Here is a 25506-nt window from a genome sequence, read left to right on the forward strand (position 1 = left end):
TCTCAAAAAGCATCGGTTGAATGAGTGAATGAACAAATCTTGCCTACATCACAGTTTTGCCTGGGGCTGGTCTTGACATCTAAGAAAAGCAGCTTAGGAAATCTGTGTTGGGGGACCTTGGGGACCAACTAGGATTCCTCCCTAGAGAGAGTGTTGCTCTCTGGACTCTGGGCTCCACCTTAGCCCAGAGAATGGGCTCCCTGAGAATGGGACTGGAGTCCAGGACCATGGTCAGAGGTGTCTGGCTGGGCAAGATCAGACTTCTCCTGGCATTTCACAGAGACCAGACGCCAAGCTGAGGCAAAATGAGCTTCTGCCCCCTTTGTATCTGAGGACCCTGGTGCCACGGGCCTCCCTGGACATAGGTGTTTGGTGGTCAGCTGGGAGGAAAGAGTCATGAAAACTAGAAGTGAAAGAGAACATGCAGGAAGGGAGGGAAGTGAAAGAGAGGAGGCAAGAGGGGGACCAGACACACGAACAAATCTTTTTCGTCTCCTTTCCAGAAACAAGGCACAGAGGAGAGCCAGATAGGCATGGACCCCATGCTCCTTGGGGAAATGAGTGACTTCGTGTTTGGGCTGTACTGTTTTCACCAGCAAGTAACAAAAGTGGAAGCAGGAACATGAGCCTGTCTAAATGCAATGTCAGGGTGCCCTGATGGGATGGGCTTTTTTTTTCCCCCTGTTGGTGCTTGGCAAATCACAGGCAGAGTGAGTAGCTTCCTGGGCTCCCTGGCTGAGCAGTGTTGATTGAGCAGGTTATTCTTTATTCATACACCTTTTGCTGAGCCACATAACAAGTGTGCTGTAAATTTCGGTGCTTTGGAGAGAGCCTGATGCATAAAACAGGACCACCTCCCCTAATGCAATGGAGGCTGGTCAGATTCCACATACATCAAAGCCATTTTGGGTGCCGTTGCTGGGTTTTGAAGTAAACGTTACTTCTCGAAGAAGACCCACACCCAGAATAATTATGTTTGGGCGCAATCTGAGGCGAAAGCTGGTTGAATCTATCCATTTGACTCAGCCCAGGTTTTCTCCTAGCGAAGTGTGCCCGAGTGCTTAAATCCTAAACTGCAAAATGCTCCTTCTTTCTCCTGGGTCCCCTTTGCCTACAGAAGTGCACCTCCCCCAACTCAGTCTATCTTGCTTCCCGTGATGGCATCTAAATCTTCATCTTATGCATTCATTTTTACTAATTTACCAATTAGGTAGCACTTACTATGTGCCAGGCACTTTTCTAAGCTCTTTAAGAGATATTAAATCATTTCGCCTTCACAACTCTATGAAGAGGCACTTATGTTTAACCCCGTTTGCCAGATAAGGGAACCAAGGCACAGAGAAGTTAAGTAACATGCTGTGCTGCCTCTCAATTGTGTCTTCTGAAGTGGCATGAAAAGCAGAGGCCTGCCTTTCTCAGGAATTAGAAACAACTCTTGGTGCCTTTCTTAACATCCTCCCTATCAGAGGTGACCCCTTGACCTTGAAGAGCAGAGGGTCAGCCCCTGGGGAGAAGTCACAGTCTGTGAAGTACGGGCCCGGCTGAATACGCAGCACCATGGACAGAGGCGCAAAGGGGAACTTGGAGTTCAGGTCAGCAAGGTCAGCTCTGGATGGAAGGATTCCAAGGGCTTGGTGTTCATTCTCTTTATCTTGCTAGACATCCACACCACAGATGCTCCTGGCATCTCTGGGCTTACGGTCCCTTTCTTCTAGTTTTTCCTTCCTCTGTCCTCCACCCCAGTCTCTGCTCTGGTGGCACCAACAGCCGCACAGTTGCCCAGTCTAGAAGCCTTGGAAGTCATCCTGTTTTCCCATTTTTTTCATGATCCACATCAGATCACCAGGTCCTGTGAACTCTACCTCCTGAAAAGGTCTCACATGCAAACGCCCCTCTCCCTCCACCGGCTGTGTCTTCCTTCAAGTCACCTTATCTCTTGTCAGGACGTCTACATCAGCCATCCCACTGATCTCCCAGACTCCAGAGGCAACCCCTCTAAAACTATTTTTGAATTGTAGTCAGAGCGATCTTTCTATTTTCTTTTTATAATTCTGCTTACGTCACCCCTTTACCTAAAACCGTTCAATGGCTCTTAGAATAAAATTCACACTTCTTAGCATGGCTGCCAAAGCCTTGGATGACCAAGTCTTGCGTCCGTCTGGGCGTCAGCTCTCACTGCTTTCCGATCCCTAAAGGTCCCTATTTCCTCTCCCTTTAGGCCACGTATGTGCTGTTTCCTCTCCCACCCCTCCCCTTCCCTCTGGCTGATCCCAACTGATTGTTCGGGTCCCCACTTAGATGTCCTTTCTTCAGAGGAGTCCTCTCTGACCCCCTCCCCAAGCCTGGCTTGGGGACCCCTTCCCAACATGCCCGTGGCAACCAGGCAACACTTCCTCCATGATAACACCATGCACTTGGTGTTTGAATTTGCTGGCTACCTGTGTGTTTATCTGTTTTGCACAGTGTCTTGTGTCCCTGCTACCAAGGAGAGAGCTGATTTGTGGAAGACAGTTAAACAAAACAAAACAAACAAAAGCATTTTAATGAGTAAGTGCTACCTACCATGAAAAGGGCGTTGATCCAGCAGCCAGGAGACTCGGGTTTTAGAACCTGCTCTGGCACAAATTCTTGACCTCGAGGACGTCATTTTCCGTCTCTGAGCCTCATTGTGGTGTCTGTGAGGTGAGGATCCTGCGCTAGGTGATCTCCCAGGTCCCTTGCGGCTCCGAGATTCCGGAGGCATCTTCCGCATCGTGGCTTCGCTTTCTTAGTCTCCCTCAACTTTCCAGGCTGTGAGCACCCACCCTTCCCACCCCTCCTTCAGGATGTGCTGATAAGTGGAGCTTGGCTCCCAGCCTTCAGCTGGGCTCAGGCGCAGCCAGTGGCGGCCTTGGGTTCTCCTTGAATCCAGGGCAAGAATGCCTTGAAATTCTCTGATGTCCTTCTCACCTCGTTTGCTGTGAGAACCTTGGAAGTAGGATGCTTCTAATGCTGCGTCTGTCTCTGATCAATAGGAAGGTGTCGAATCTACAAGTTCCTGAGGCCACCCTTCCCCCCAGCAGACCTGGGAGACTCCTGGTGGCCGCAGCCTTAGTCAGCACTGTGCGTGTTTAATCTCAGTACCCACTTACTGTTCACGTGTTTCTCATAGTCATTCAGCACATCCGTCGAGCACATACTACATGGCAGGCATTGTTCTAGGTGCTTGGACACATAAAAAGCAAAGTAGACGGGGCTTCCCTGGTGGCGCAGTGGTTAAGAATCTGCCTGCCAATGCAGGAGACACGGGTTCGATCCCTGGTCCGGAAAGATCCCACATGCCACGGAGCAACTATGTCCGTGTGCCACAACTACTCAGCCTGTGCTCTGAGAAACTCGCGCACCGCAACAGAGAGTAGCCTCCGCTCTCCGCAACTAGAGGAAGCCCGTGGGCAGCAGTGAAGACCCAATGCAGGCAATACATACATACATATATACATACATAAATACAAAGTAGACAAAAGCCCTGCTCTCGGGAGCTTACATTTTCGCAAGCATGTGCAGGAGCAACCCATACAAATAAGAAACGTCACGGATAAGTAAATTATATACGTCAGGGGGCAGTGAGTGCTGCGTAAAGAAAGGGAAAGTAGAGCAGAGAGGATAAAGCCTCCTGAGACTCTGAGATTTGAGTCAAGACGTGAAGAAGGAGAGGGCGTGTGTCAATTTTTCTGGGGGAAGAACGTTCTAGGTCCCAAAGTGGGACCATGCAGGGGGTGCGTGGGGCACCTAGAGGACCTGGCGTTGCCTGGCCGGGCGCCATGCCTGGTGCACGCAGGCCCGCCACCAGTGTTTGCTGGCGATCGGAGCACAGGCTGCTGGGCCTGCGGCAGACAAAACTGTTTGCCTCCTGGCCCATCGCATGTTGGCTTTGTGATCCTTGGCAAATTACGTTGCTGTGTTTCTGTTTCTTCATCTTTGCAGGAGGGCCCAGACCCAGGCCTCATGGGGTTGTCGTGGGGCTTGATGAAGTAACCACGTGGAGGGGCCAACTCACCGCACACGCACGGCGTGTGCAAGCCCAGTAACGTTGGCTCCCGGCACACCCTTCCCCTGGTCTTTGGACAAGGCATTTATCTTCTCTGAGCCTCAGTTTCCGCTTCCAGAACACAGAGGATAGTTATTCCTGTGCTGTCTGCTGCCTAGACTTTACTAACCATCACGTCCTACAGTGGGGATAATAGTGCTTTAAACGTATCCATAGATGACGGGTTTCCAGGGGCAGGGGTTCTGTGTGTGCACAGAAGTGTGTGAATATACATGGGTACGACTGCATGTGTATACAGTTCGGCAGGACACAGGTGGGTTTCTTATCCTTCATAGATGCTTCAAGGACAAGGACCCTGTATTTTTACACAAGACCTCATGCCTCCCACACACGAGGTGCTCAGTTGATCCTTGTTGAATGAACGAAATAGTGCTGGTGAAATGCTCTCTGCTGGATGAAATGTGTCGGTCGAACTCAGCAGAGCTGTTTGCTTCCAGGTAGCAGGGATGGGGCGTCATCGTGAAGACTATGTAGAATATATTTACTGAGGGCTTAACTATGTACCGGGCCCTGTGCTAAGCACTTGACGTGCATCCCTTAAAACTGCCAACAGCCCTGTGAGGTAGGTACAGTTATGATCAGGATTTTATAGATGAGGCACCTGCGGCTCAGAGGTCAATGTCTCGATCATGGCTAGTAAATGAAGGAGAGGGGATTGGAACCCAGCCTTCCCGAGGTAGTGCACTTGCCCGCTACTCTGATGGCTTCCTGAAGTGTCACTGCGCCTCTCCACGGTCTGATCTTTCGTGAGGCGGGAAGCAGGAGGAAGAAGGCTGTTCTTTCAAGCAGGCCAGGCGGAAAGTCCGACTATAAAGTCACTCCCCAGGCCACCGGCAAACCTCCCCAGCTGTGAGGGAGGAGGTGAAGGGGTTAGCCTTTTTCTTGCCTGCAGTAGACAGTGAAGATGGTCAAAGACAAGGACTGCCGTCTGCTGTGTACCCGAGTTTGTCCTTTTCCTTTTGGTCTCAGAGTGTGTTGAGAACTTAGTGGAGCTGTGTGAGCCCTGGGCCGCATGTTTCCCATTTAGATGCCTAAAACCTGAGGATGTGTGTGTACGTGTAGGTATCTGCACATATGGTATATAGTATATGCACGTATGGGCTGTGTATCTCCATCCTTCAAGACCAGTGTAAGGGTCTCTTTCCGACCATGCCTGGGCAGCACTGAGCGCCCTCTGCCTCACGCCAGCCCTGCGTTATACCTTGGCTCTGTGACTGCACTTCCCAGCCTGCGCCTGGTGACTGATGTCTGTGCCTGTTTCCCCTTGAAAGAACGTCTTGTGTCATGGTAGCTTTCTTTCCGCTTGCAGCTGACGACTAGTGAATGCATACTCAGAATGGAGATGAACAAATGAATGAACAAGTGACTGGTCTTCATGCCACCAGCCTGGGTGAGGCCATTATCTACCCCAGTCACTCCTGCCTTCCTGTGGGGTGGGACGCCCAGCCACGCCCAGAGCGATGCTGGACGTCCTCGGCCTCCAAGCTCCCGTGGGCACACCAGGCTGCGTGGAGCTGACCCGGAGGCTCTCCCCTTCCCCTCAGCTGCGCTGGGCGGCCAGCCGTGGTCGTCTGGAAGATCTGTTCTTCTGGAGCCTTCCCCATCTGGCACCTGCGTTCCTTTCCCCTGGCCTGCTGGCTTCTCCTTGGGTCTGAGCAGGAGAAGGAGTGTTAGGTTGTTGCTCTTCCACATTTTAATGTGTTCCACGCCTGCTGTGTCCCCCTGTGCTCGAGTTCCGGACAATTACCCTCCTGCCATGTTTCGTTGCTGAGCATGGCAGGTGGGCCTTGTTTGTAATTCACTTGCACCATTAACGCTGGGTTAGCGCCATAAGGGCGACTGATCAACTCAGTGCCCCCAGCCCCAGATGCCAGTTGATAGCAGGATGTTAGGTTGGCTTGTGGGGTGAGGCATTTCAAAGCTTTCTCCAGTTGAAAGTGATAAGAGGCTTAATCTATTGGCAGTCACAGAGTACTCGCAGTCATCCACACTAACGGGAAATCTGTACCCAGATACCAGTCCCCCCAGATCCTGGTGATGTGGCTGTGGACGATAATAGCAATCTTCATAATGAGAGCTCTCCGTAATCTGAGCAACAGAACCGTCACTGAGCACTGGCTATTTGCAGGCGCACCGCTAAGATGACAGCTAATCTTTGAAAGCAACCTTAGGAATAGCTAACATTTTCTCCATTTTGTGGTTGGGGAAACTGAGGTTTGGAGAGGTTAATCACTTGCCCAAGGTCATAGCTAAGTAAGTAGCAGAGCCCAGACTCAGGGATCTCGGTCTAACGCAGGCACAAAGCCCGTGCTGCTAACCACTACCTTCCCCTGCCCTCCTCTGGGATATGAAGTTCTGTGAATGGAGGTGGGGGCAGGGGAGAGATCTCCAACTTGACATCCTAATTATTTTTTTTAAGATATTAAAGTGAGTCACTGAGTGGGGGGGTGATGAGTAGGATTAAAACACCCTCCTTAGGTTCACTTTTATTGATTAATCAATCATACATTTATTGAGCTCCAACTAGGTGGAAAACATTGTCCTAGTTGTTTGACAGAAAACAAAGGTAAATCATTTATCCGTTCAGTAAATCTGAGAGATGGGGAGTCAGACATATATTCTAGAACAAAAGACAGGGAATGAAATGTTGGGGGTGAGGGTGGAGGAGGGAAGAATTAAACAACTGCAGACGTCTGATTTAGGAAAAACACCTTCCTGACTTTCTGCTTACTGAGACATGATTGACAGTTGGCAAAATCTAGTGAAGCAAGGGTCACCTATAACGTCCCCTTTGATCTTTGAACAACCCCGTGGAGCAGACAGAGCAAGTAGCATGTTTTCAATTTTCTGGGAAACCGAAGCCCAGACAGATTTTAGGACGTGACCGTGGTCGTGCAAAGAATGGGTGGTAAGCCCAGATTGGGACACTGGCCTTCTGACTCCAAGTCCAGACTTTTCTAGAATCACTCCCGTTAGAGCCCAGCATATGGGCTGGGCCCCATCCAAGCTTGGTGCTATATGTGGTGTCCCGTGTCCTACTGAGGCTGCTTCTGGAGCTGCCTGGGACTCTGCTTTCCTTGCAGATCCAACACTTGGCTGCTCAGAGACTTTCTTTTCCCGTTTGTGGGAAAATCTAGGGCCCTAATATTCAGGCCGTATGGGGTCCACTCCCTTCAGGGTTGGCTTCCCTGCGTTCACATTCCCTCCCATGCAGCTAAGTACCCATTACCTGGCCTCTCTGCTCTCCAGGCCACCTGGCACACCCTGGTCACATCAATTTCCTTAGGCACAACTCCGGTCCTGGCCCTCCTTGGCCCAGAAACTTTCAGCGGCACTTTATTGCCTGGAGGATAAAGTCCAAGCTCCTTAACCTTGGCAATCAAAGCCTTCTAGAATCTGACCCCAACACTTATCTCTCCCAGGGCCCCTCAGACACCATGTGCTCCTGCCAAGTTGGTCTGGTCACTGTCCCTTGGACACCTCTTGCCTTCCACAGTGACTGCCTGGAAGGTCTCCCTTCCTGCGCAGCACGTGCCTCAGGGCTCAGCGTGTGTCCAGCATCTTCCGAGAATCTTACTACAACCTTCTGGGCCATGGGAGGCCTTTCTACCTTCTGTCTTCCCAGCAGTTCTTCCCATTTGGTGACAAAGGCTGTCTGGCCACAGAACAGCTGCTCCATTGCTTTCTTGCATCAGGAGTTTACAGGTGTGCTGCTTAACTTACTCTTCCCACAAGGACATCTGACTTTTCCAGTAAGTTCCTTGAGGGCAGTCAGCATATCTGAGAACTTTCACAGCCCATTAGTACCCAGCACAGAGCCGGGTGGGCCCAGAGTGTGCAGAGATGCTGGTGCAGTGCAGCAGGGTTGCCAGGATCTGGGAAGTGTGCCCCACCCAAGTGGTACTCACAGCCTGTCTCTCTCCTTCTGGCAGCTGGAGCTGGGCTTTCGTGCTTACGTGCCCCTTCACCAAGGGCCCTGTGGCAGGGGAAGTGTTGAGTGCAGGGACAGCCCCTTTGCTAAGCTAAGGAAGTCAAGGATTTCCTGAAAGTCACCCTGAGAATGTGCAAAGGGAGGTGAAAAGCCTTCAGCCACAGGACTTCAACCCAAAGACTCTGCTGGCTCTGCCTCTGGTTTCTGTGACATCCCCAGGCTACGACAGAGGAAAGGTGATGGGACTTTGACTGGGTGAGAGCTTCTGTGGCCTGTGACTAATGCAGAAGCCCAGGGTGGCCCCTGAAGAGGGTGCTGTCTGTATCCCTGCCCCCCTCAGAGATCGGATCAACATAGAGGGCCCCCCCATCCTCCTCCCCATCTCTCCTTCCAAGGGAGGACCCTCCTCTCACCCAGGACCTGGGATCCTGCTAAGAACCAGAGCTGTGAATGTGTTTGAATGTGTCGGGGGGCGGGGTGGGTAAGCATGGAAACTGCAGGTAGACTTGGGGGCAGTAGCCGTGGAGGCAGGGGGAGAGGAGGTGCTGGGGTTAGACTGTGGCTGGGAGGGGACTGTGGCTCGAGAACGCTCTCCAGGATCACCTCTGAGCAACGGCTCGGCCCTTACTGTCCTGGCAGCCAGAGCACCTGGACCAGTGACGGCTGGTCCAGAGAGGCTGTGAGGGACCTGAGCAGGCCCAGCAGTCGCTGAGCACTTGAACCTGAGGTGTGATTAGCCTCCCTCTATGGAGGAGGGGGCCCAGGCTCAGGGGTTTAGTAACAGGTCCAGGTCTTGGAGCCAGTCGTTGAGAAAGCTGAGATTCTATATTGTTTTTTAAATTATTAACTAGATTTCTTAATTGAAAAAGCCATCCAACCTCTTAGCTTAAAATGCAAACAGTAGAGAACACTTGAGAATGAAAAGCAAGTCTGCCTCCTACCCCAACTGCAGTTCTAGAACCTTCTCTGCAGGGGGCAGCTGGCCAGCTGCAGTTTCTGTCCTCCGCCCCACGCAGAGCCTGGTGCCAGGCGGATGCCTGTCAGTGCTGATGGAGCTGGGTGCGGGCAAGGGCTGAAGGGGACTCTGTGTGGGCTCTTAGGCAGTTCCCAGAGGTTGTGTTGCGCTTGGATGACGCCAGTGGAATAAGTCTATCACTTTGCAATCTGAAGGGGACACCACTTATTTTGCTATGGGTCTTTATTGTGCAATATCTAGCTTTCCTATCTTCTTTACCCCCTCCCTTCTCCCACCCCTGGGAGTGCTGGGGGAGAGGGGCTAGTCCTGGGCCTCCCTGAGGAATGCATGAACCTTGGGATAGCTGCCTTCTCACCTGCTCTGGCTGGGACTTTAAAGGCCTCTTAGTTGCGGCATGCAGACTCTTAGTTGCGGCATGCGTAAGACCCGGTGCAACCAAAATCAAGTAAAAAAAAAAAAAAAGACAGGGCCTTACTTTCTGCCAATGACGTCTGAGACACCGAAAAGGCCAGTGTGTACATGAGGTGACCGCGTGGGCGAGATGGAGCCAGGCCAAGGGATGGGAGCTCATGGCTGTGACCCAGATGCTCTCAGGCCAGGACTGGCTTCCTTATCAATAACAGAGCACTTTCCTCTGGCTCTGACCTCAGCGAGGCTGGAGATTGTCTGCCTCCCGTCATCTGTGAGTCTACAATAACCCATCTCTGGCTATAGATGGCTAAATTCAGAGACATCTCCCACCCCCATCCTTGTCTTCTCCAGGCTGCATAACCCAGCTCTGCCCACATCTCTTTATGGAAGGTTGCAGTGTACACAGCCTCACTCCAAGGCTTCTGCAGGGCAGCCCCTTTCCTCCCAGACACCCACACAGATCCCAAGCAGGGGAGGGAGGGCTGTTATTTATCTGGAGGTAATTAGAATGCTGTCCTTAAAAGCAGTTTCTCTCTGCATCTTTCTCCCCACTCACTCTCTCTTCCTCTGTGGACGCCCCTGCGAGGTCTCTCTGCTCTAAACGTGTTACAAATGGCTCCAGCACTGCGCTATTTCCTTTCAAAGCCTCGGCTCACATGGTCTTTGCCAGGAGTTTGGCTCCCCTGGGCCCAGCCCGGTGGCCTCAGGTAAATGCCAGGGACATTTTTCATCGTCCAGAGCCAGTCTTGCCCTCCACATCCGACCCAGTGGTCCTCTTCCCACCTCTCCTGGCTCACCTCGACTGGTGATTAATTCTCTGTCTTCTCACCTCTAACCACCTCCTTTGTGGCAGAGAGGAGATTTGGATGCTGTGGCCTCCTCACCTTTTCTGTGAAGGATGCTGGGTCCAGCACGAGGTTCAGGATGGTAATCGGCTTTAGATGCAGAGCCTTATCCTGGACTTGGGGACAGAGGGAGATTGGGGACGCCTAATGAGGGAGACACATAAGCGCAACAGTCACGTAGAGAAGATGCTCTCGGCTTTCCATCCTCGTGGGCTTCCTCCCATTTCCGACGCTAATGGCGCTGCATCCCACCAGAGCCTCTCGTCTCCTGTGCTGTGTTATTTCCTCTGTCTGGCTCTGCTCCCCACTGCCCCCTTCAAAGGACCTGGCTGACTCAAGTCAAACATTTCGTCCTCAACAAAGCCCTCCCCTCTGGCCACATGTGGACCCCGCCACACACACTATAGCAGCCTGTACTTTTCCTCTATCATTTGTCATTATGGCATCTAGCTCCCTGGGTATGGATTAATGTCTCCTCCCTAGACTATAAGCTCCACCAGGGGAGGGACTGTATCCTAGGGCCTGGACCCTGCCACGACAGAAATATTTGTTGAATGAATGAAGTATAAATCATGTAGCAGTATTAAGTCTATTTATATGTTTTGGCCAGTCTGGCGTAAAGGAACAACAAACACCACTTTTCTTAGAAAGCACTTCACTCACCTGCAAAGTAATTCTCCAGCCATTGTCTCCTTTGAGCCTCTTAGCAACCCTGTAAGGTAGATGGTGGGAGTGTAATGTCCCCATTTCACAGAAGAAGAAATGGAAGCCCCAAGAGGTTAAGAGATGGGCCCAAGGTCACACGGCTCTCCATATCCGGCCCCTGCCTTTGCTCCTGTGCCAGGCTGAGTCTAAGTGAGGAAGGAGGGCTGGCTCTTTGGGGAAAGCTTCTGGATGGGGCTGACTTGGAGCAGCATTTTGGAGGTGAGAGGGCTGTGGATTAATATTAGCAAGAGGCGTGGCAGGTGGTCTCATTTGGAGAAGGTGTGGATGCGGTCAAGGTGCCTAGGATGGGATGGGAGAGGGACAGGAAGTTGCATTCACTGATTGCATTACACCTGAGATCTCTTGCAGCAGCTTTTCAAGGGAAGCCTCATCACCCACGGTTTATAGTTGTGGAAGTGAAGCCCTCAGAGGTTAAGTAATCAGCTTAAGGATGCATAGTGACAGCCGGGATTGGAAACCAGAGACGTCTGCTCTGGCCCCTGGAAGGGGAACATTGTTTAGAGGTGGATTGAGGGCTTTGGTCTGAAATATACACGGGAGGTGGTTTGGAGAGGAAGACAGACTGGGGATCCCCCATGGCTCACTCATTAGTGCCGGAGAATTGGAAACAGCTTCCCTAGTCGCGTGTCCTGAGTGCCAGCAGATACGTGCAGTGGCCCTGCTCCCTGAATGTCCTCCCCTAAAGTCAGGCCTGGGCAGGACCAGCCCCTGCGCTTCAAGGTCACATTTGTCGATGTGACCTTGGCAAGTCCCACTCGACCACTTCACCTTTGGGTTCCTTGTCTGCCGGGGTTGAGGGGGCGAATGAGGGTCTGCCTCGCAGCGTTCTGAGGAGCAGTGAGTCTAAAATAGTACTTTGCATATAGAGAGTAAATATTTAGTAAATGTTATCTGTTATCATAAAGTACAATTCCTAGAAATGCAGAATCTCAGAGCTTAAAAGAACCTTGGAGATCATTGGTCTGATTCCCTCATTTTACAGAATGAGAAACTGAAGCTCAGAGAGGCTCAGAGCAGCTCAGAGCTAGTGAACACCTAGGCCCCTGACTCCCAGGACAGGATCTGAGTCTGGGCATCATCGCATGCTTGTTGCCAGGGAGACAGGATGCTTACGCATACTGCCCAGCTGTATCAGGTCACAGAGGATGACTGTCCCCGAGGAAGCCGCAGGGCCTGGGGTGCCACTCCTCTGCCCTGGCCACCGCACCGCCTGCATGTGCCATGGAGGCTGCTGGCCGCTGCTGGGAGTTTCTCTCTGTCAGCGTAGTCAGGAGGGCAGAGAAGCCCACGTGCATTTGTCTTGAGGAGCCTGGAGCGTCACGAGGAGTAATCAAGATCTTGTTGCCTAGAGCTGAGAGGAAACCTGTAATTAATCTGGCTGCCCCTCTGATTTCCTCTGTCCTCTCGCCACCAAGCACTGTCTGGTGGCTGTCAGCCTCCTCTCGGACCCACCCTGGAAAATCACGATTAATGGTGTAATAGCCCTATGGGGGCGAGAGAGACCAGCGGAGGGACTGTTGACAGGTCAGGAGAGGAGAGGCCATCTAGCACAACTGGGGCCGGGGAGTCCAGACACTGTTCACCGCGGAACACAGGGCCTATTGCGGGAGGTGCCTGTCTGTGCATGTTAACCAGTGCTGGTCGGGAGTCAGCACACATTCGTGGAGCTTCTCCTCGGGATAAGCATCATAGCAAATGTGTCAGGAAGATACGTGCCTGAGAGAGGTGCTCCCCTGCCTTACAGGAGCGTATGATCTGGAATAGAGAGAAGGCGTAAATACGTGCAAAGTTAAATAGCCATTCATTCGCTGGTTCACGCATTTGTCGAAGTTTGTTCATAGCTGCATTGCACCGGGCACTAGGTGCTGGGGGTGTAGCAGTGAATAAGAGGGAGAAGGCCCTGTCCTCATGGGGCTTCATTCAAAATACAAGTACCAGAGAGAGAGTCACAGACATTGAGGTCTGAAAGAGACGTGAGCGGATCTTCTAGCTTGAGGAAGTTGAGTCTTGAGATACTGAAAAAATGGAGATTAGGTTCCCCCTCTGGAGAAAGTGGGGACCTCTCATTTCTGGTGTTTGGGTCCAGAAACATCCCAGGCAGGTAAATGCTAAAGCAGAGATGAGACCTAAGAAGCCTCGACCCCCAGTCTGATTCCGCAGCACATCTTTCAAGCGCTCACGGGGCAGCATGCGATCAGCGGGTGATCAGTGTGCGGTGAGATGCTGCCTGTGCTGGCTAGAGGTTCAGAGCAGGAGAGCTGAGCTTGTTCGGTGGAGGAATTGCACCTGGACTGTACGTTCCTTATGGGCAAGGACTCTGGAAGTAAATCGCAAGGAAATAGTTCATGCTCACAGAGCCTTTTCCACATATATTACCTGATTGGATTCTTTCATTATTTCAACAGATATATATTTTTTGAGTGCGTACTGTGGGCCAGCCTGTGCCAGGCACCGGTGATGCAGGTGGAAAATTCTAATGTGTTCCCCGCTCTTCTGGTGCTCATCACTTTGTGAGATAGGCATCGATATTCCCTTGTTACCAATGAGGAAATGGGCTCTGAGAGGTGGAGCTGCTCCGGAGGTTTCCTCCATAAGGACCACAGCAGATCCGACCTGGCCTCCCTCCACGTTGGGCCTTAATCTGCACTTGTTAGGACTGTCATGGCTGCCCTAGGATGTCAAGAACAGCGTCCTCAGTTGCATGGCAAAGTTCTGTCTTTAGACTCTCTCTGCCTTTTGAGTTACCTAAAGCACAGGATTGAAGACCGGCTCCGTTTAGGTGGGGACTGTCAGAGACCCTCAGAAACCAGAAGCCATATTTTTATGCCCACTTTGGACTTCAATTCTGCCAGTGCCTCCGTATTCAACTCTAGCTGAAGAAGGAGCCTGGGATTTGTGATTGCACGTGGTTAGACTCTTGAATTTGAACTTCAGCACTACTGCTTTAGTTGCATGACCTTGGATAAATGACCGAGCCTCCCTGAGCCTCACCCTCCACATCTGTGAAGTGGGCGTGCAATATTATTTTATAGGGTTAGAATGATAGTCATGAACAGTTAATTACTTCGAGCAGCTCAGGATACATATTTTGTCCTCATTCCTCATAATGATTCTGCGAGGGTACTTTTATCACTCCCATGTTACAAATGAGGAAATCAAGGTTTAGAGACGTTAACTCACTTGCCCGTGGTGTATAGCTACTACATGGCAGTGCAGGACTCACACCCATGTCCTTAACTGTGACGGTCAGTCCAAGCCCCAGGCCCAGAAGAAAAGGGCAGTAAATGCTTCCCTCCCCTTTTCAACATATATTGATGTGATGACCCTTTGCCTTTATCTAGAACATTCTGTCTGCTTAGATTGTTTGTATTAACCACAGCGAATATACGAAATGTACAACCCAGACTGGGAATTTACTTCATCTTGGTGTAAACTCAGAAAATGCCTTTTTGACACCATCTGTTCATTGATTTCATTCAGCCAGTATCAGTAGAGCACGTACCGTGTGCCGGACAGTGTGTTGGTGTTTCCACGGCCCCTGCATCACGGCTGACCGTTCTGTGGGGAGACAGGCAGCATCGTCATAAGCAGGGTGTGTGCCCTAATGACGAATGTTCAAGATGTGGTGGCAGCAGATGGGAAAGGGATCACAGAAAGCCTCAGAGGGGAGGTAATGCGGTGAGCCTGGAAGTCAGAGTTTCGGGCCATTACGGGGTGAGACTGCAGTCCGGGCACAGGCAAAGGGTGGGTGCTGAGGGAGCTCTGCGGAAGGTCCGGGGCAGTGGGGTGGGTGGTAGAGACAGGAAGGCAGGAGGCAGATCGTGAAGGGTTTATCTGTTGGAGTTAAGAATTTGCTTTTGATCCCCAGTGCAGTGGAGAGCTATGGAAGACTTTGGGGCGGGGGTATGTCATTATCAAGTTCACATTTGGGTAAGAACCCTTGACCACTCAGCAGAGAACCAACGGAGAGGGTAAGGCCAGAGGGAGGGCGACCAAGATGGCTGCTGTCGCAGAGTCCCGGTTGCTGCTGGCGGACGTCTGGACTGCGGCGGGTCGGTGGTGATGGAGGCAGGGCTGTTGGGACTTGCTGACTGAGTAGATGTGGAGAGCAGAGCTCTAGGGTGCCTTTCAGCTTTCTGGCTTGGGTGACTAGTGGATCATGGTGCCACCCACTAAGAAGGAGGACGTAGGAGGAGAAGCAGATGGCGGGAGCGGGGGAGAGGAGACCTCCTCCTTAGGATGAGGCGTGTCTGAAATGCTGTGGGGAATCCAGCTGGAGGTTTCAGGAGGAAGCCGTCTCAGTGCAGGTGTTCTGGGCTTGATTCTGGGCTTGAGATGCTGATTTAGAAGCCACACCTTGCAGGTGGAAATAACTCGTGGGTGGAGGTGAAATTCCCCAGGAGTGATGTTAGTGGGAAGAGGGTGTAGGTGCTCTACCTCTAGAAAATTTCTTTTTTTATTCCTAAATTATTAAATTATTTTCAGTTAATAAAGGCAGCACAGTTAGGTTCTAAGACCAGATTCGTCTAAACATTAAACTGAAAATAAGACCTCAAATTTCTTTGTGTTTTTTGTTAAAGAATCTGGAAGCTTCATGATCTGCTCTCATATGCAGATAGGTAAGTGACAGAAGAATACCCAGCGAAGTCAGAGACCTGGCTAGCCCTGGCTTTGCCTCGTAAGGGCTGTGTTGACCTTGAGCTAGGCACCTTTCTTGAGCTCAGCTTCCTTGTCAATAATAGAGCTTGTTCTGTGGATTAAATAAGATAAAGACTATGGAAAGAATTTTGCAAACCCTTGTGCCTTACGAACATGTGACATGATCGTTCTTTTTATCCCTGTAAGGTTTGGGAGGAGATTATTTCTCGTCTTTGTATCCAAGAGCAGCCCAAAACCTCAGCCATTGTCCTTACATGTGGTCTCCAGGATCAGCCAGCCTTTAGGGCCATGAACAATGACTGTCAGGCCTGCATGGATTAAGTGTAGTTCTGTCATCAAATAAAATTTACGCAGGCTAATCTGAAACCTATTTAGCGGTCTGCATAATAATTATTGTGCGGCGGGCTGACTGGGCATAAATGGAAGGCATTTGACAGAAATTATTATATGTAGTATTATTTTTATATAGCCTAGCCAGATTTTTACAGTTCTTTCCTCTTTGACAGTCCATTCATTTTGCCACTCAACAAATAGTTATTGAGGCTGTAATATATGCCAGGCACCATGCTGGGCCCTGAGAAAACAGACAAACAGGATTTCTGTTCCTGTCCCACATCCATCGAGCTTGAATTCTAGTGGGGAGACAGTCACTGAACAGTCGACTTTACCCATAACGAGTAAGAATGCCAAGCTTCCCCTGAGACTGTGTTTGCTTTCATCTCTTCCTGCATCGGCACCCGTGGATTAAGGGACAAAGATTCTGGGCCTGATTTGCCAACAGCAGAGTTGCCTTTGCTCCAATCCTTTATCCTTTTTTTAAAAAAAATTTTTATTGGAGTGTAGTTGATTTACAATGTTCTGTTAGTTTCAGGTTTGCAGCAGTCCAATCCTTTATCCATTATTCTCCTCTGTCTCCTTATAGCAGGCAGTGGCTTGAGACCCTCCATCCATTGAACAAATATCTCCTGTGCACCTATTCTGTATAAGTAACCTCTGGGGATACAGCAGTAAACTGGAAACAGTCCTGGCCCTTGAGAAGCTGGCACTGCTGGGATGGCATAGAGAGGCACCCACTCCTGGCACATGGCAAGGGTCGGGGGGAGAGGAGCACGCTGCAGGTAGAGGGGCCTAGTTGTGTGCAGGAAGCTGCGAGGTACTGGGTCAGGCTGCAACACCGAGCTTCTGTGGGGAGGGGGGATTGTCATAAAACAAAACCTTTACTAAGTGTAACACACATACGGAAAAGTGAACATTTTCATCAGATATGTACAGCTCGACGAGATTTCAGAAACTGAGCACACTTTGCTCAGCACCTGGAATAAGAAACAGGATGTCATCAGCACCTCTAGAAGACCCCCTGTGTCCCCTTCTAGTCACCCCCCGCCTGCAAGGGTCATCACTAGCTGGACTTCTTACAGCACACAATGGTTTTGTCTGCATTTGTACTTTTTATAGATAGAATCATACTGTAAATACTCTTTTGTGCCTGGTTTCTTCCACTCAACATTATGTTTGTGGGATTCATCCACACAGGTGCACGGAGTTGTTGATTGTTCATTTTCATTTCCATATAAGATTCCATTGTATGAATGGACAATGTCTCTCTCCCTTCTGCTGCTGGACATCTGGCTAGGTTCCAGTTTGGGCAAACCCAAAGAGTGCTGCTGTGAACGTTCTAGTATGTCTTTGGTGAGTGTATACATGCATTTCTACTGGAAATGCCTATTGTAGAGCTGCTGGACATTAGGGTACGTGTAAAGCTCTAATAGACCAGTTTTCCACAACAGTTACGTTGACTTACATTCCCACTGACACAGTAGAAGAGTTCCAGTTGCTCCACGTCTTTGCTAACACTTGATAGTATCTTTTTTTTTTTTAAAGTCATTCTGGTGGGTGTATAATGATATCTCATTGCAGTTAAAAATTGCATTTTCCTGAATACCTTTCCAAGTGTGCTCCAAGAGCTTTTGATATACCGTTACCGAAGTGTCTGTTCTAGTCATTTGCCTATTTTTCTATCGGATTGTCTGTCTGGAGGTGGGGGGATGAATCACTTTAATACTAGTCTCCTAACCAGAGGTGACCTTGGTTTAGCATATTTGCATATTCACCAGCCCCTCCCTCACCCCAGTGATGGGGCAGGGCTGGTGGCCTGCAGACTCTGATCTCAGGGTGCCAGGAGGTCTCAGGGAGGGACAATACCCATGCTGCCTTGCAGGGAGGCAGCTCCTTCAAGGTTCTGGCTTTGACCCCAGCCTCAGGAGGGAGAGGGGCTGGTGGAGGAAGGATGGAGAAGGGTTAGTTTTCAGCAGATGTGGAAACCAGCTGATGACCTGGGATGTGCGCTTCTGTCCTCAGTATTTGCTGAGAAGCGACCTCTCCCATCTGGGCCAGGGAGGAGCTGACATTTGTGTAGCCCCTGCTCTAGGCCAGGCCTCTCCTGTGTTCTCCTCGGCCTCAGTTCAACCCATCCAGGCACGTGTTGTTATGCCAAGTCTACCTGAGCAGAAATGGAGTTGAGTGACCGAGAAAAGCCACCCAGCTGGCAAGTGGTGGAGCTGGACTGGAACCCATCACTTCCCCAGCATCACTCCCCAGAGAGCAGGGCATGTGGCGTGCCCGGGACGATGGCCTAACCTTCCCACCCACTCCTTTTCTGCTCACCCATGGCTCCTGTTCTTAAGAGCAGATGAAAGTTTTCATCCCCAATTAGACATTTTTTAAAAAGTGGAGCCCTATGAATCATTCAACCACAGTCACACCCTCCTGCCCCTGATTTGATGGCGGTCGGGGTGGGGGATGGCTTTAGAACCTGAGACTTCTGTGAGTCTGGGCAGAGGCAGGAAGGACAGAGGCCTGGAGCCGGCCTGGAGCTCCCCTACAGGCACAGCGATTCGTGGAGGGAGTGTTGGTCCTCTCCACAGAGGCCGTGTGGGTGGTAGCTCGGACCCCTGGGCCGATAGGACTCTTACTCACGTGCTCCTCGCTCTCCCGCAGAGTTATGTCATGCCCAGACCAGCAGAGGGCTCCATGAGGATTCATAGAAGATGCCCCGCGTCTGGGCGCCTTTGGTGCTGCTTCCCACGTGGCTCGTGATGGTTGCCTGCAGTCCGCACTCCCTGAGGATTGGTAAGTGCTGCCCCTGCGGCACCCTGGGGGCAGCCCAGCCCTGGGCGATGCCCCTTCCACACCCCAGGTGTCCGCAGGGGACATCTGACCCTGCACTCTGCCCTCCCTGAGTTTGGCTGGGACAAGGGTGGTGGGGGGGGGGGGGGCAGCCGACAGGCTGACAGCTACAATCTGCTCAAGCTGCCCAGCTCCTCTTGTGATGAGAAAAACGATGTTGAGTGCCTTTTGCAGTCTGTGATGGACTCAGCTGGTCACAGCTGTAGGTGAAGGAGGGTGGGAATGGCCATGGGGCTTCCAAATCCAGGGGCTAGAGAGCAGAGCAGAGATCATCTCTTCTCTCCTCTGATCAATCCAAGAAGGCTTCCTGGAGGGTGTGTTCAGATGAAGTGTTCTTTGTGCCCCTGACCCAGCTGCTTGGCAGGGCCTTTGCCTTGGTGTCTGCTCGCCCTGCCCTGGTTCTGGAGAGGAAGGACAGGGCACTTCAGTGGCGTGTGTCCACTAGCTCCCTCCCTTGTCATTGCTGTCATGGGGGTGCCCGTTCTGGGTGTGGGCAGGCACTGCCGCCACTGGCCCCATCAGCGTCCCCGTGCCTGGCGGAAGACTTGGCTCTTTCCGGGGTCCAGGAGTGCCTGAGAAATCAACTGCCTCCCCTGCCCCCCAACACTTCCAAGACTGAGCAAAGCTCCTAAACTTCAGGCTGGGCCACTGCCTGCTGATCCGGGTCCTGGGGACATGGCCCCAGCTGTAGAGACAAGGAGACACAGTCCAGTCCAGCAGACACTGTGTGGTCATCTGATGGCCTGGGATAGACGTGGGATATCAGGGATTGGGGTGGGTACATGTGTATAGGGAAGGGAGTCATTATGGACAGACAGGTGAGGCACAGCAGTGAGAAATCCAGGCAGGTGTGTTGGTCACAAGAAGATCAGTCCAATGGCAGGAACCCCGGGCAAGGCCAGGCAACAGCCCTAGAGGGGCCCAAACACCAGGCAAGTTATCCAGACGGGGGCCCACGTGAAGCCCCTCTGCCCAGACTGGGGTGGGAAGGGGGGAAAGTGGATCCTGTGAGTGAGGCAGGATTCTAAACTTGAACCTGAAAGGGTTAGAGGATGATCTAGAATGAAGATCATGATACAGGATCCCAAGGACTGGGCCGCAAGCTCCCGAATTCCTCTACTTGCAGTTCGGACTGGTTCTGAGGTCCCAGAGACGGGCATGATGGTGGGTGGTCAGGAGGCCCTGGCAAGGCCAGGCATCATGGGCCAGAGGCTGAGCTGCAGGTCCCTGAGCTACTCCGTGTTCCGTCGTGGGGACATGGGCACGTCTCTCCGCGCCTATGCAGTGGCAGCTGATTGGAATCAGAAACAAAGACCAGTGACTCAGTTCTTCCCCTCATCCTGCCTTCGGTCACCACTCTGCATACTTGAAAAAAGGAATTAAAAACAAAATCTTCCCTCCCTTTTCCCCATTCACTTCTACTGAAACTTCAAAACCTAATTTAATTCTGCTTAGCAGCAATAGAAAACAGTTCATGTCCTTAAGATGCGTAATTTATAAGATGCCTCGTTGTTCAGCATTTGCTGTGAGGTTTTCTCCTCTAAGTGAGTGGCTAAAGCGGTCACCCGTCCATTTCCATTTGTGGCTAATGGGAAGCGGAAAGGGATTGAGCCGGAACTGGCAGCTCCTCGCGGCCTCGGCTCTCCTGACACTTGTTCCCCGGGAGAGAAGCAGAAAGTGGAGCTGACAGATCCCTGTCTGGCCTGCTGTGCGACAGTGGAGGGCTTCAAAGGGCCCCTCAGGCTCCCATCCCCACACTGGGAACAATGCTTGTCCAGTTCTGTCCTCTCTGCTGGCACTCGTTCTGGTTCATGCCAGGCCACGTCCAGCTGATCTCCAGCCAGGGGCCCTGCTGGCTGGCAAGGTCAGACTGGGCCTAGTCTCCAGAGGCCAGGAAGCAGAGTGAAGCCAACAAAGAGAGAGGAAAGTAAAGAAAAGCCACAACAGCAATGCCAGGGCTTGTTTTGCTGTCTCCTTGGTTATCCTGGGAGCCGGGAGCTTTATGGACGGAAAGGTGCTAATTACACGGACTCCAGAGGGGATGTGGAGTAGGGCAGGGATGGGAGGAGAAGTAGGTCAAGAAAACACAAGTAGCTGTGCTTAGCGGCAGGCAGCCTTGCACACAGATGGGCTGGACCAGCGTTGATGGCGACGGGTCCCCCAAGTCCTCCAGAGGCTCGCAGGAAAGGGAGGGGCTGCTGCTCCTTCCCCCACTTCCCACGGGTCACTTCTCCCCACATTTGATTCTTCTGGGGTTCCTCCCAAACCTCCAGCCTCAGAGTAGATGGCTGCGAGAGCGAGGCTGCACGGAGGGACCGGGAATCTCGGGGATAAATTGCCCCGCCCGCTCCAACCCCCGCCCCGCTTGTCAGCTGGTGACAACGTGGATGTTTGGAAAGAGGTGGCGAGCCCGCTACCCTGCCGTGGGACTGCTGGTTTTCATTCAAGTGAGGCACGGGCCGGGAGATACAGCCAAATTGTCTATTACAGTGTCCGGTGTTTACTCAACGAATGAGGCTTTGGGAGAGGGAAAGGGATTTTATTTATGATGGCGAGGCTGCCCACATAAATTCCCCAAACTCTCACACATATGTCAACCTGTTTCAGCCATCTGTCTTCTGAAAATGTCTTTTGATTTTGCTTCTGTCCCTCTGGGTCCTCTGAGTGATGACTGTGAGAGCCGCCAGTTAATAAATGCCCCGAGAAGACCACCCTCACCATCTCTTCAGCCCTCCATGACTTAAAGGGATCGTCATCGTATCTTAGAACCGTAAAGGATTCTGTGGATACCATTTTCCAACCTGCTCATTTCGCAGATGAGGAGGGAGGCCCAGAGGGGGTGGTGATTTGGCCAAGGTCACACAGCAAGTAGGGGGCGGGGCTGGTGGCAGTCAGATCATCTCTTTCCAACCATTCTCCCATTCCCCTGTTCCAGCACACTCACTGGGTTGTGCTCTGAGTGTTATGGCATTTTCCCACCAGATTCTGAATTCCAAGGGAGATCGACCACGTAACACAGATCCCGACACTTGACGTATGTGAGCATATCACACAAACTCAGTGAATGGATGGGTGGGTGAGTCCACGGCCCTTGCGAGATGTGGTCTCCCAAGAGCACGTTCAGCATCATTGTTCTAAAGTTTCTTCTGGTCTTCCCTGTACTTCAAGAGGTAGACTTATGGGAAGAAGTAGAAGAAAAAGGAGAAGGAGGAGAAAGAGAAAACGTCCATCTATCTGTCTTACTTAAAAGGGAAAAGAGGAACGGGCTGGAGATCCTGATTGGGTTCTAAGGCAAGTTTTGGCTCTAATGGTAAAAACGGGGATTCAACTATTCATTTATGAATCCACTCAAGTATTTATTGAGTGCTGTGTGCCAACACTGAGGACACAGTGCTAAATAATAATGAGCCCCCCAATAATTACCACTTGGAAAGACCCCACTCTCTGCCAGGCACTGTGCTAGGGGTTTCACATATTTCAGGCAATCTTCGCATCAGAATTAATGACCAGGTGTTATAGATGAAGAAACAGAGGCTTGGGGAGTTTAAATAACTCATCTAAGGTCACACAGAGGCTGCAATTCGAACCTGTCTCCAAAGCTGCTCTTTCTGCTTTGCTGTACTGCAGCTCTACACCCCTGGAGACATGTGGGATTATCCCATTATCACAGCAGTCACATTACATATATTGTGTTCTATCTGGCAAAGGAATTGAAAGATGGAATCATTATTGCTTTTATAGTCTATTGCTCTTTTTTGATTCTTCTACTCCCAAATAATTTCCTAAGGACCCAGACAAAGTCCATCAGACAGATGAGGAAACTGAGGCCTGGGGATTTGACAGGCTCGCTCAGGGTGGTACAGAGTCCTGCTCAGCGTGGGTGGCACTAGACATCAGCAGGTTATTGTAGCCATTGAACCTCTTTCTTGTTGAAGTGTCCCCTGTGCGGTGAAGCAGCCAGAACTTGGATTTATTTGACACGCCGTCTTACTAGGACCCCAAGCCCTTTATAACTCCCATGTTTTACTGAGGTGGTTTCCCTCAATGAGCTCCAAGTCCTGCAGAGAGAATGTTAAACATAGAACATTCAAATGTTATGAAGATGAAGATAATAAAAGAATTGGGGGAGGCAAGGGGGAGGAATAAAAAGCACTGGTTTTCTTATCCTGTTCTGCTATGTATTAAATATATCAGACGCACCAAGATCCAAATATACCAACAGAATCCTGTGCCTTGCCGAGGACTCACTGTGGGTTTTTTTTGAGTAGTGGGCTCCCCTTCATACTGTGACCACGTGATGTGATTTATGAGATTCTGAGCAGTGTGTAACTCTTGATCTCTTTGCCAAATTGAGTCACCCATAGAAGCAATCAGTTGGTCTTTCACATTAGTGACAAATAGAAATTGATGACTTTCTCCTTCATCTGTCATCTAGAGACGGAATCCATGTACAGAGCTTTCTGGGACACAGGTCCCTCCCCTGCCGAACACCTTAGGAGATCTGTGTCTTTCTTATTATGTCTGCATTCCTGGGTCTAGCACAGTGCCTGGCCCATAGGGGTACTTCTTCGGAAGTGTTTGCAGGATGAACTATCTAATGGCAAGTTTTGAATCTTGAATTGACCTGTCAGTTTTCACATTTCTCTTCTCCCAGATATTGGTCAGTGCTCAAAAATGCCAACTGGTTTTATTTAACAATAAGTGTACAAAATACGTATTTGCAAGAGTAAATATTTTGCCAAAGACTGTCCATGAGGGCGTCTGCTTGCATGTGTGCTTGCACGAGGCTGTCTCTCCTCTCCTTCCTGCCCCACCCCTGCTGCCACCACATATTCAGAGGGATGGGGGAGACTTGGCTGCCGTTAGCAAGGCATCCAGGCCAGTGTACCGTGTGGAGTCATCTGTCTTCGCCTGCTGCTTGGTCTTCTGCCAGGAGCACCACACCGGATACTTGGAGGACGTTTATCTTCTCTCAACCTTTCCAGAACCCACTTGTGAACTACAGGCTCCGGCCACAGTCTCTTTGCTGAGAAGTGAGGGATGAGTTAGGCCTAGGTGCTCCATTTCACAGATATGAAAAACTGGGGTCCCAGTAGGCAAAGTGAGTTGGCAAAGGCCACTGTGGCAGTGCCAGGATTCCTGACTCCCAACTGCCTGGTGACATTGGTGCCACGGTTTACAGTGTATAACATGTTCTTACACACGTGTTAATTCAGTTTCCCCAACAAGCTGCAAGGTCGGTAGAAGTAAACACATCTTATGGCAGAGGACGCTGAGCTTCACAGAGTTTGGGGCTTGCGCAAGCTCGCGTGGAGGGGAGTAAGAGGATAGGACATGTCCCAGGCAGGGACAAAGGGGGCCTGGCCTATTGCGTCCAGCCAGAGGACCAGAGGACAGCTGAGGTGGCAGAGTCCTGAATAGCCTAGGCTCTTGGTGGTACTTTTTTTTTTTTTTGGCTGTGCAGCTTGTGGGATCTTAGTTCCTTGACCAGGGATCGAACCCATGTCCCCTGCGGTGGGAGCATGGAGTCCTAACCCCTGGACCGCCAGGGAAGTCCCAGGAGTACATTCATTCTTTCTTTTTCTTCCTTCCTTCCTTCCTGGCTGTATTGGGTCTTCGTTGCTGCGCATGGGCTTTCTCCAGTTGCGGCGAGTGGGGGCTACTCTTCGTTGCGGTGTGCGGGCCTCTCACTGCGGTGGCTTCTCTTTGTTGTGGAGCACGGACTCTAGGTGCGCAGGCTTCAGTAGTTGTGGCATGCGGGCTCAGTAGTTGTGGCTCACGGGCTCTAGAGAGCAGGCTCAGTAGCTGTGGCACACGGGTATAGTTGCTCCGCGGCATGTGGGATCTTCCCGGACCAGGAATCGAACCCGTGTCCCCTGCACTGGCGGGCGATTCTTAACCACTGCGCCACCAGGGAAGTTCCCCAGCAGTACATTCTTGATGGGAAAGCCACCATGGGCCAGAGTGCCGACGCCCAGGACCTCGTGAAATCAGGCTGAGCTAAAGAGAACAGGCAGGTGACAGTAGGAAACATTATGTTTTCTTAAACGTATCATGGTGAGTCTGCAGGAGGAAACTGGGAAAAGTCCCAGAAGCAGGGGTATTGGAGAGAAGGGAGGTGGCTCTTGTTCCCTAGCTAAAAGCCCTAGATCATAGAGCTGATTTCCAAATAATTTTGGTACGTGGCTGCCTGTGTCCATTGGTGCTAGAATGGCCTGGTTTTCCCGGACTCTCATTTTGCCCCCTCCACACATGTGCTGACCCACAGTATCTTCCGTCCTGCTGCTAGAAGCCCTACCTGGAAGAGACACACGTGATTTGAGAGAACTGGCATGGTAATATTTTGTCAGAATTTCAAAAGCCTGTCTCCAGCTCTGTGAAGTGGTTTGCAAGAGTCTTGGGATGGGGAAGTGAGTCATTAGCAAGCTCTAGTTTTGGGAGGGTGGTTTGTTGTAGGGAGAGATGATAATTATAGAGGGAGATTTGGGTTTGATGTAAAAAAATGTTTACCCGACAGATGAAATGGGCTGTTCTGATACTGCGGTCCCCACAGCTGGAGGTGGCCATAGCTGGGCTGGACAGAGTTCAGCGTCACTGAGAGGTTGGATCTGGTACCTCCAGGACCCCTTCCAAGCTGGGCTCCTGTGCTAGAATACCTCAGCCTTCGATCTGTTCTCATACTCTT

General features: G+C 51.1%; 1 protein-coding gene across 1 annotated transcript in view; it reads left to right on the forward strand.

Moving 5' to 3' along the window:
• The window catches only part of GRIK4 (glutamate ionotropic receptor kainate type subunit 4), a 448264-nt gene that overhangs the window by 117792 nt on the left and 304966 nt on the right, over nt 1–25506 (forward strand). Inside the window, 1 exon segment of the mRNA XM_067751346.1 lies at nt 18633–18764. Within this exon segment, the coding sequence (XP_067607447.1) occupies nt 18683–18764 (82 nt within the window). The 5' untranslated portion in view covers nt 18633–18682.

The sequence above is a fragment of the Pseudorca crassidens genome, chromosome 9, assembly GCF_039906515.1.
Source record: "Pseudorca crassidens isolate mPseCra1 chromosome 9, mPseCra1.hap1, whole genome shotgun sequence".
Lineage (NCBI taxonomy): Eukaryota > Metazoa > Chordata > Mammalia > Artiodactyla > Delphinidae > Pseudorca > Pseudorca crassidens.